General features: G+C 40.4%; 3 protein-coding genes across 6 annotated transcripts; 2 read left to right on the forward strand and 1 right to left on the reverse strand.

The window, feature by feature from the left end:
• The first annotated feature begins 243 nt into the window (after window positions 1–243).
• LOC143908143 (lymphokine-activated killer T-cell-originated protein kinase) lies at window positions 244–2,499 on the forward strand. The gene is made up of 5 exons (XM_077425506.1): window positions 244–663; window positions 1,060–1,293; window positions 1,371–1,667; window positions 1,852–2,082; window positions 2,193–2,499. Exons 1-5 carry the CDS (start codon window positions 540–542, stop codon window positions 2,345–2,347), a joined length of 1,041 nt encoding a protein of 346 aa, XP_077281632.1. The 5' UTR covers window positions 244–539; the 3' UTR covers window positions 2,348–2,499.
• On the reverse strand, window positions 2,355–9,338 carry LOC143908144 (syntaxin-1B). 2 transcript variants are annotated; one of them, XM_077425507.1, is made up of 9 exons: window positions 9,204–9,338; window positions 8,883–8,978; window positions 8,703–8,796; window positions 8,505–8,579; window positions 3,318–3,509; window positions 3,034–3,107; window positions 2,819–2,956; window positions 2,606–2,716; window positions 2,355–2,528 (listed from the first exon to the last, which is right to left on the reverse strand). In XM_077425507.1, the coding sequence occupies exons 1-9, from the start codon at window positions 9,234–9,236 to the stop codon at window positions 2,454–2,456; spliced, it is 888 nt and encodes a 295-aa protein (XP_077281633.1). In that variant the 5' UTR covers window positions 9,237–9,338; the 3' UTR covers window positions 2,355–2,453. The 2 variants fall into 2 exon arrangements, with proteins under 2 accessions (XP_077281633.1, XP_077281634.1); XM_077425508.1 differs by lacking the exon at window positions 8,505–8,579.
• LOC143908133 (condensin-2 complex subunit D3-L) lies at window positions 3,786–9,420 on the forward strand. Of its 3 annotated transcripts, none has more exons than XR_013260045.1 (3): window positions 3,786–7,717; window positions 7,998–8,573; window positions 8,722–9,420. XR_013260045.1 is itself a non-coding variant. In XM_077425479.1 (3 exons), exons 1-3 carry the CDS (start codon window positions 4,206–4,208, stop codon window positions 8,464–8,466), a joined length of 3,909 nt encoding a protein of 1,302 aa, XP_077281605.1. In that variant the 5' UTR covers window positions 3,786–4,205; the 3' UTR covers window positions 8,467–9,420. The 3 variants fall into 3 exon arrangements, 2 of the variants coding, with proteins under 2 accessions (XP_077281605.1, XP_077281604.1); XM_077425479.1 differs by having other exon boundaries at window positions 7,998–8,149; window positions 8,222–9,420; XM_077425478.1 differs by having other exon boundaries at window positions 7,998–9,420.
• Window positions 9,421–10,644: the final 1,224 nt, after the last annotated feature.

Raw genomic sequence — 10,644 nt, forward strand, 5'->3', positions numbered from 1 at the left:
CGGAAATTGGGGGCTCTTCGCGATCGAATGTTGCGTGCGATTGGCAGTGCGACGAGCGACGCGAGAACCAATCGCCTTGCGCGATCTTTGGCCGGAAAAAAAGCAATATCGATGAAACGAGCGCAGAGAGCCGGCAGAACACACAGCTTCGATCAAACTCATCTGCATGTATTATTATTTTGTAGGTGAAATTATTAATTTTTTTGGAGGAAAAAATTGTTAATTTTTGAGAAAAAATAAAAAATAAAAATAGATTATAATAAATTATATCGTTTTAAACAATTCGGCCGGCTGAATTAATCGCTGATTGATACATTAATTAAACTTTGAGCGAAGTCACTCCGAATTTGGAGATTTCTCCGTCTGCCCTATATAGCCAATCGCGTCGTCGCGCGAGACGCGCTTGCGCAGATCCGACGAGATTCAAACGGTTTAAAAGCCGACGGTTAACTGTTAACTCCGAGCGTTGTCGGTTGTCGTTTGCGATCCGTCGTTGGTCGTTTCTCCGCTGCTGATCTTTTCAATTTTGTTTTGGGAACATGGCCGAGTTCCAGACGCCGCCGAGGGTTACGGGCAACAGGGTGACGCCGGACAAAGCCGAATTAAATACACCGATAAAAATACCGGCCTCGCCTTTTCTGCGACAGATAGGCTATGGCACCGGTACGTACCTCGCAAACGCTTTTTCCACATTTGCTCCTCTCTTTTTGCCATCCGCGTGGTAGGCAGAACATTTAGGATGATAGACTTGGACTTAACTTTGATTAGTTTAATCGGTGATTGACTTAATTAGTGATTAACTTATCAGTATTAATATTTGTTAATATGGAGTTAATTAATTTTTTTTGTTTAACTTGTGAAAAACAATGTAAATTAGGAATTATGAATTATGCAGATATTTTGCTTCAAGAAATTCTGCTGGTTGGATTACTCACCGATTTAAGTTAGTCAGACATTGCTTGAAGTTAATACAATTGCTTCCTTGTGTTGCTGCGCTTGTAAAATTTTATAAAGAATAAAATCTGTGGAATTGCATTTTATTTCCATACTTTCTTTCAGGAATAGGAGTGTACATGTTGGAAAGATCGCCTAAAGTGGGCTTCGTACGCTCACCATGGGCAGTAAAGAAGTGGCTGCAGGCAAGAAACAACGAGACAAACGATAAGCGTCTTCGATTAGAAGCTGACGTTCTGCGACAATTGAATCATCCCAACATCGTTGGTTTTAGAGCACTCGCCAAGGGATCAGACGGAAAGTCTTGCTTAGCTATGGAAGCGTTGGATATGTCACTTGGTATTTGCAAAGTTATCTAACTTGAACATCTTTGTGATACCTTTGCACTCGTATTTGACATTAATGTTGCAAATCAGGTGACACTATCGAGGAGAGACGGGAGATCATGGAGGACGTTCCTTTCCCAGCCAAGGACATTTTAAAAGTGGGTTTTGAAATTGCAAAGGGACTCAAATATCTACATCACACCGCGCACATATTACACGGAGATATAAAAAGTTGGAACGTCGTGGTATCCCATGATTTCAGCAGGGTCAAACTGTGCGACTTTGGAAGTTCTATACCCCTGACAGAATCTTTGGAAATGGATACGTCGAAGGGCGATTTTTGGTACATCGGGACAAAATGTTGGAATCCTCCTGAGATTGAATACGGTACGTTTGCTCGTTCAATTATATTACGAGAGTTCTTAACTTTTCAAAATCATGATACGTTGAGCTTATCCACAATCTTTAAAATCACAATTGCTTCAAAAATCTTTCCACACTTACCTTTTAATTTATGATATTCGGGGGACTACGATTTTTTTTTTCAATTCTTAAATTTGTTTCCTTGCAGACGATGGACCAGTGACGAGTGCTGCTGATATTTGGACATACGGTCTTGTTCTTTGGGAAATGATAGCTTTATCGATACCCCACTCTGAAGATTGTGACGAAAATGAATCTCTTGACGAGTCAAACGCGTCGGAGGACATGAAAAATAATCAACTTGACGAATCTGACATTAGTATGGACGAAAGTATGACTTTCCTTAAAGAGATAATGCCGCCTAGATCCAAAAAATACGGTAAGTAGTTCTTGTAATTTGAAACGACCCCGTTAACTGTATATAACTTTATTTGAAGTGAATTAGAGTGAATTAAATTAATAAAATAAAATGTGATTTTTTTTTTTTAGGTACACGTCCAGCTTTACCTGCTATCGACTTGGGCAAAGAATATGAAAGCGTACTTGAAATATTTTACATATGTACCATAGATTACAAATTAAGACCCAGCGCGAAAACATTGGTAAACTATTACGAAAAATATGCAAATATTGGCAAAGAATAATTGCAAATTATATTCATCGTATATGCATAAAATTTTTATTCATAGTTGACACTAATATTAAAACACATTGAGCTAAACTACATTCGTAAGATGGTTTGTATAGTTTTTAAAGTGACGCAATGATAAATAAAAGAAAAATTATTACTATCACACTTATGATAATGCAAATCTTGATTTTCCGCTGTAAAAGTAATGTAATCGTTATAATATCGCCCGCTCAAAAATAAGTAAGCAAGCAATTAAATATATATAATATACCTTTCTATATCTATGGCTCCTCTGTTCTGACTTGCCGAGGTGAACGCGTCCACCGTCGATATTATCCGTAGTTTTATTAGCAAAATATTCAATGTTATTAATTTGCTCTCCCTATAAAAAGATTCTAAATGTCATCTTTCCTAAGTTGTGCTTTTAGCAATGTTACGCAATTCGTAAGCTATAATATTAACTACTAACGGTGTTTATACTTGCCTGTTTCTCGATTAGGAATGCCATTTCCGCAAATATATCTCTGACCTCTGTGATAGATTTCTCCAATTTTAGGACATCGTTATGTCTACTTTCTACATCTGATAATTGTTGCCTCGCTATCTTGCTGTCTTCTAAAATCTGCGCACAATCAATTAGATTATTTGATGATAAAAAGATTGTGACAAATGCTGTTGTAATGGCAAATTTATATTTACGTTATCGACAAATAAGCTAGTTTCTTGAGCGTCGAGCATATGGTCCAATTCAACACTTGTAAGCTGCCGCCTTACTATTCAACAAATGGTTTAATTATTGAGTAATGCGTACATAAATTATTATTATGAAGAACACTTAAATTGGTATATTACAATTTAAATTTTAATGATTATAGTAAAATAAGGATTAAAGATTCATAAATATAAAAATGCTGTAAAAGTGTTACAAGGATATACGAGATATATATTTTTTGCGAATATATAATTTTTTCGCAAGTACGCACGTAGTGTACGTTGCTGTTGCAAGAGCAACAGGCATTTATCGTGATATTTTAGTAACGAGGCATTGTAATCTTTCATGATCTCAGAAAACAGTTGCAGCGTAGTCGTATATTGTAACATTCTAATTCTCGTGTATACAGGTTCATCTTGCACCGCAGTCACATCATCAACGACAGTAATACCTTTTCCAAAATCTGCAAAGGAATGCAAATAAGAATTAATAAATGAAAAAGAAAAGAGAGCAAACGCATTAACATATACGAATCTAAAATCGAATATCGCATGGCGATAATATGCATATATATTAATAATTATAATTTATTGCATATTGATATTAATAGTACACAATCTCTATCTCACAATTAATTAAAATACATTTTCGAACTTTGTTAATTAAAATTGATATTTATGCATACATGTGTCTGCAGGATATGTCGTTTCACTTGTGCAAATATGCAAAATTGATAAGTGCATATATGTATGCAATTGTGCATTGGTGTGCGTGTGCGCGAGGACCGAGGATGTGTGTGTAAGTATGTCGTGTATGCGACATTTAAAACGGTTTATGCAGACGATTGGTCACTCAGTTTCCCGCTTATACATGGACGTTGTTGTTCGCCTCGCGCATCCCGTCACGATAAACGAAATGTTTCGCGATAAATTGTCCGCGAGGACACACGCCGACAGCTCGCACCGTAGAAGGACCGTAAAATCATTATCGATATTCGTGCAGAGGATGATAACCTGAAACCCCGCCGCACCTCTATCCGTGGCACGCTATCGTGACGATAAGTTAAGGTTATGTTTACGTCGCGCGGGAGAGGAATGATAGCGGGTGCCGCGTTTTGAAATCGTGTTTAATTGTCAGATTGTCACGACGACCGCAAGTCATGGAATCGCTGCGCGTGTTTCACAGTTTTAAGCTCGACACCCTCGACGAGGGCTGGATCGAGTCGATCTGGGACGGCGAGTTCGTCGTTTACGACGAGCCGCCCGACGAGTCTCTCGAGTACCTGGAGAGCGACGGCGCGAGGCTGCTGCTGCGCGAGTCTCGGGTCGTCCTGAAGGAATGGCTCGCCGCGAACGAGCACGAGACATCCGAGTTCTCGTGGCAGGCCCTGATGATTCTCAACGTCAACGTGCGCGGGCTGCTTGCCATGCTGGGTTACATAATGAAGGCCGGCCAGCACGCCGAGACCGACGAGGATTCCAGGCAGGCGTGCCTGGAGGCCACGAGCCTGTACCTGATGCTCCTCACGATACCGGGCAGCAACGCGTTCAGGGTTTACCATCCGAACTTGTACCAGCGAGCGATCGAGACGCTGAAGATGTCGGAGAGTTTGTGCCCCCCTGTCAGAAGCGGTAAGGAAGTAGGTATGATAAATTCCAGCGTCGACGACGAGCCGTCGTCGGACCGTCGCGGCCGGGCGTTGCATTCCGAGAGATCGAAGCTCGCGCGAGGACTCGATAGAATTATTTCTGATCTAATTGCCATGTCGAAGTCGTTTCGTTTTAAAGAGCACGCCGACTCCCTGGACGTCACGATACGCATGCTGCTGGATATCACGAGGCTGGAGATGTACGTCAGGTCTCACAACAATTATGGAATAGCGTCTCTGTCCCGTAACGCGTTTGCAGCTTTGCAGGAGCTGTGCAGCAGCAGTCACGGAACTGTCGCCCTGACGGTAATGTTGATAGCGCGGTACATGCTGCCCGATCTGTTGTTCCATCACGTAAACGCCCAACCGAAATCTATAACCATTGTGCACGAGGCGGTTATATATTTTCTGAAAAATTTATTGAAGATTCACCAGCGGGAGACCGTGCAGGGAATCGTAACTTTGATACACCAATTAATGGTGAAGTGTCCGGAAAGATTGGAGGGGCGTCAGAGGCAAGCGGCCGTCGTGATAAAACTGTTGAATATATGTAACGAAGACGTTGTCGTAAGTGTTTTCGAGGACGTAATATTATTCTCGCGCAGCGGTAAGATATCTTGCAGATTATTCGCGCAGGAGATCGTAGGGAAGCTTTTGACGGAATCGTCTTTGTCAAACAACGATTTAGACAAGGAGATCGAACTGAGAATGAGAAAGATTTTGATAGCGATTGTATTGTCCCGTTGTACGGATCGTTCTTCCTTGGTGAGGGGGAAAGCTATGGCCACGCTTGCCTCGTTTTCCGATTGCAACGACGACGCCGACAAGACCATTCTTAAAAGCATGTTCGAAGCTTCAGCCTCGAATAAAACCTTTCCCATGCTTGACGAGCTAAAAGGAGCGTTATCGGAGGACGTTGATCCGTTGCCGGGATCAACCGCTTTAATCGCAATGTTGCTGGACCGAGTCAACGACGAGCGTGCGCTGGTACGACGGAGCGCTTTGAAGATCTCGAGAAACCTGTCCATCATGTTCCCGTCACTTATAAACAAAATGACGCACGTGATAAGCGATCGTTGCAGGGATCCCACTTTGACCGTGCGCCAATTTGCCGTGCACGTCCTGTCGGAGATTCTGCAGCAGTTCCCTCACGATTCGGGTCTTCTCGACGAATGGATACAGGCTGTTGTACCGCAGATATACGACATCGAAGTCAAAGTTCAAGAAAAAGTGCTGGAGTGCCTGGGAAACGTCTTGATAAATAGAATAACGAGCGCTACTAAGTACATTCCAGACGCTGCGAATAGCCTGCCGTGGAGGATCCTGGATAGATTGAGTAACCTGAGAATGAGGAAACATTTGTCGAAAGCTTGCAGCTTATGGGTGAAGAACGGCGACATTACCAAGTCTGTGATATCGAATTTGCAGTCGCACGTCGGTACGGACAACACTATAGGCGCGTGGATACTGCTGGCCGCTCTAGCCGAGAATATGAAGATTCCGAGTATAGATAAATATATCGTGGATTACAAGGAAGTCATCCGGAAGAACGATTTCCACTCGAGTTTGGTTCTACACGTTTTAAGGTACGCCTGGTCGGTTTTGGATCGCGATTGCCTCGAGGACCTATATCAGCATCTTTACAAATGTGTTTGCCACTTCGAGATCAATTTCAACTTGATCAGCATTTGCCTGGACATCCTGAGTAGTATATTACGATACTTCGATGCCGACAAAAGCAGCCATTTGATAGAATCGAACATGGTAGAGCTGATGAAGTTGTCGGAGGCGAAGATCCAGGACTTGCTGGAGGAGAGCGAGAGCTGTACGCAAGACACGGTGAAGATGAGAGCTATATTTACCCTGGGCCACTCGTCGCTCTTGTGCACCAACAAGATTTCGTCGTCGACTTTGCAAATTCTCGGAAGATTACTGTTGCAGTGGGAATCACTGCCGGACACGGTGAAGGAAATAAAAGATCTACAGGCGTCCGCGGTGGTTCTCCTTTGTCAGCAAGCGCTGAGAGATCGCGAAGTGGCGAAGGAAGTCACGCCGATACTCGGTAACCTGATGCGCCAGGAAACTAATCCGAACTCGCCGATGAAGACCGCCGTCAAGATAAACGCCGCGAAAGCGCTGGCCGACATCTGCGTGAGATTCACCGCTCTGATGGAGCCGTACCTGCCGGATTTGTGCATCAGCATGAAGGACCCGAATCCAGCCGTGAGGGAAGCTATAGTGGTGATATTCATTCAGCTGTTGCTGGAGGATTTTATAAAGATGAAGGGACCATTTTTCTTTCACATATTGACGATGCTGTCGGACACGGACAGGATGATACGCGAACTGACGACCTTTCTAGTGGAAGAGAGACTCTTGATGAAGAACAAGACTTTGATTTCCCAGAAGTTTCTGGAGAGCATATATCATTACAACAACTGCCGCTCCCGGAGCGCGTTCTGCGGACACAGGATGCGCGATCAGGAGAGGAAGCTTCTAACGTTGCCCGGGAGAGCGAATCGGGACAAACGTAACGTCATTTACGAATTTATGCTCGAACATTTGGACGTGTCCGCGAAGTCTGAACTGCTTGTGAAACTGACCAAGTACGTACTTCGCGAGATATGCGACGAGAATTCTATCGACGTCACGACCGAGGAGGGTGCGTGCGTCTTGAAGGACGCGGTGTTCATAATTAACAATAATCGCATGCAACCGTCGTCCCTCGGTGAAAAACACAGGGGTGATACGTCGGAGCTTGACGACACGACCTCGAGTCCCTCGAGTACGCCTAACAACAACGCCTCGAACGTCATTATAGCGGCAATGAAGAAACATAATTTAGATAATTTATTACCTACGTTAATTACGCTTAAGAAAAAGCTGGCTGCATTGAAGTCTCCCTTGGAGGACGACGTAGATGGTCTGTTATTCAAGATTTGCTCGGAATACGAAAAAGAGCATCTGATAAACTTGTTAAACGAATATCCTGAATTGGAAAAAGAAATGGATCGTTACCAACGGTACGTATGTCTACAAGTGACTGTAGATTACTTTATTCTGGTACAAAATCGTTATAAAGTTCTTGTGCATTGTGATATTTTTTAATATTTTTTTTTGCGCGAAAGATAAAAATTATCTTCCATTTATACCATTTTATATGAAATACTTCTTTTCTTGTCTTTTGCGAAATAACATGAATATTTGATATAGTATTTAAAGACTTGAAAACATGTATGTGTTGTTATAACGCAAATTATTTTGTCACTACAGATTTCTATATGTATTAATGTAATGTTTCAGGAGACTGAAAGACAAAATTAATTCAGAGAATGATGACGGTAAAAGCAGCAGTTCGTCACCTAATGTAAGTCATAAGGAGCTAGCGGACATATGTAAGCAAACGACACCCCGAGTTCTACTTCACCGTATTCCACGCTCAACGATATCGTGCTGTAAGAGCAATGAATCAGTAGATTCCGGTAATCGCTCGCAAATCGCATCATCTTACGACGCGTTAATTAAAGGTTCGTCGGTGCATCCGGAAAGATCGTTGCTGATACAAACGCCACCTCCAGAGCCGAGCTTCGGTAATACCAGTACCCCTATATTGACGCAAAATCTAGATTCGTATTCCAACGAGTCTCCCGCTCAAAGAATACGCGTGAAAAGGCCCTTGAGCGACCAACAAATATCGCCGGATATGCCTCGACGTAAAATTCTAAGGGACAGCGTGAGCTATGATAATTTCGATCTCAGTTTCGAACATTAGAGGAGTCGTCCACGAAATCTACGTACAAATCTACCTACCTCGTAACTTTCGCTGCACGCGTAAAGCCGTTTGCGAGATCGTGCACGTGCGAGTCTCCAATTCTTTTTGTAAGTCTATAAATAGATATATATATATATATATATATATATATATATATATATAAGCAATTATCGGAATCTATTATATAATATATATATTAAATGAAATTCGTATACACGTTGGATACTGCCACTTACCCTTATTTGTATGCGACAGGATATTGTTATGCAAGTTCTTCACGATAGAAACGTTTTCGACTATAAGATGGATCAGAGCGCGTATTTCCTCGGCCTACATCAACACGGTGTGTCTCAATTATTTCGATTATGAAAGAGTGCAAGGTACACAGTTTTGAACTGGATAGCGTTTATACGTACTTCGTCGAGCAACTCCTTGAGCTTTTTATTTTGAGCTATTTGAAGGTGTACGTCCTGCAAGAAACCTCTGCCAAAGGTACTGCTGTTACTTCGGCTCTGGAGAAGTTAGTAATATGGTCATTATATGGTGATTAATCGCAAGCGAGAATACAAGTGAGTGACAAACTCCGAATTAATTCTGAAGCGAAACTTTTATTTGCACATATGAATCATATGCGAAAGCACTGTTCGAGACAGTAGGTATATTCAACAGCCGAGGCTCAAGGTCTTTTCCTTTTCAACACAATTCTAATAACCATAGAAAAAAATACGAATACTAACGGCACGCAAATCGGGCATACGATCGCGAATCATGACGAGTATTCCTTTAGAATCGGCATGGAACTGATAATTCTGTGAGTGGAATAAATACGGTATGCTTCGTTATCTTTCTTATCAGTGCACTATGAATATCAGGTAAAATTCGTTCTGCGGCTTCGTACATCGTAGTCGATATATCGTCGTCGACGGAGAAACACTCCGCCACGAGTGTTTCTTCGACTGAAACGCGTGACGTGCTTCTAAAGTGCACATAGGTAGAAGATACTTTGCATCTGAAATGAAATAGGAAATGAGCACTTGGCAACTGTGCGCCAGAAGGCCGACGCGCGGAGGTTATATGTTTCTTTAATTTATTAATTCAGTAAGAGAGCGATATAATATCACGTTGATGTCAAACGTTTTGTTTTTGTTTGTCAAATAATACTAAAGATGAAATAATTATTACAGGCTCAAAAGGAATTTTTGTTAAATGACACTGGTCACCATTAATTTTTTCCATCTAGAAATTTTTTCTTTTTTTTTTTTATATTCAAATCGATATTTGTATTTAAAACAGAATTTGACAGAAAAACAAATCTTTGACATTGACTTTATTTTTAAGTTTAAATTAGCTTCTAGCGATGAAGAACTGCCGATTATTTTTTCTTTATAAAAATATATATTTATAAGTTTTTTTATGAGTCAACGAGTGCTTTGAAATGAAAGTACAAATGTAAAATTATTTTAGTTAGCATTGACATTTAATAAGACATTTGAATTATCTAGAAAAGTATAAAACGTATAAAATAGAAAAAATATTTGTTTTAAATAATGATATAACGTAAGTTCACAAAAGTCTCGTTAAATTGTTTTTGCTAAGTCAATAATAGATTGATTTTATTATTATAACGGAACAATATTTTAATTATTTATTAGTAAGTATTTTATTGACAAAAATATGTGAACGTAATTTATTGCGATAAATTTAGTTCTATTACAGTACCATCATCATATAGTTAGTAAAAAGTTCATATTTTAAATTTCGTATTTTGTATTCTTCATTTAAACGATATATAGTTTTAAATATGCTTCAATTTATGGTGTCCCGAATTATTCTGTGATAATGCGCGAAGCAAACTTGGCTAATTATTCATTATTACATGTATAGATAGTTAATATAGCAAAAGAAAATTAATGATAAATATAGTTAGAAAGAAGTACAAACAATTCAGCAATACTTGTATAAAATTATATGCGCCATAAGGTAAAGGTACCAATACCCGGACACTTAAGCATAGGAAATGTACCGATACCTGGATACGTATCTGTGTCTGGGTACCTTTAAAGAAATATAAATTTATGAAAATAAACGTTTGGATATTACAACTGAAGTTTCAAACTACAAGAAAAAATACTTTTATCTTTGATTTTAATTCGCGTTGTACTTATAAATAATAAAGGT

Source organism: Temnothorax americanus, unplaced genomic scaffold (assembly GCF_048541705.1).
Source record: "Temnothorax americanus isolate GAGA-0224 unplaced genomic scaffold, ASM4854170v1 Scaffold9, whole genome shotgun sequence".
NCBI lineage: Eukaryota > Metazoa > Arthropoda > Insecta > Hymenoptera > Formicidae > Temnothorax > Temnothorax americanus.

What these genes read in the sequence shown, in the direction of transcription:
- LOC143908133 (XM_077425478.1), top strand. Translation starts at nt 4,206, where the DNA reads ATGGAATCGCTGCGCGTGTTTCACAGTTTTAAGCTCGACACCCTCGAC. An exon ending in GAAATGGATCGTTACCAACG is followed by an intron (nt 7,718 to 7,997) that starts GTACGTATGTCT and finishes GTAATGTTTCAG; the next exon opens with GAGACTGAAAGACAAAATTA.
- LOC143908144 (XM_077425507.1), bottom strand. Translation starts at nt 9,236, where the DNA reads ATGATTCGCGATCGTATGCCCGATTTGCGTGCC. An exon ending in GTATGCCCGATTTGCGTGCC is followed by an intron (nt 8,979 to 9,203) that starts GTTAGTATTCGT and finishes TAACTTCTCCAG; the next exon opens with AGCCGAAGTAACAGCAGTAC. An exon ending in CGTGCAGCGAAAGTTACGAG is followed by an intron (nt 3,510 to 8,504) that starts GTAGGTAGATTT and finishes ATTCCTTTGCAG; the next exon opens with ATTTTGGAAAAGGTATTACT.
- LOC143908143 (XM_077425506.1), top strand. Translation starts at nt 540, where the DNA reads ATGGCCGAGTTCCAGACGCCGCCGAGGGTTACGGGCAACAGGGTGACG. An exon ending in ACAGATAGGCTATGGCACCG is followed by an intron (nt 664 to 1,059) that starts GTACGTACCTCG and finishes ACTTTCTTTCAG; the next exon opens with GAATAGGAGTGTACATGTTG. An exon ending in GCCTAGATCCAAAAAATACG is followed by an intron (nt 2,083 to 2,192) that starts GTAAGTAGTTCT and finishes TTTTTTTTTTAG; the next exon opens with GTACACGTCCAGCTTTACCT.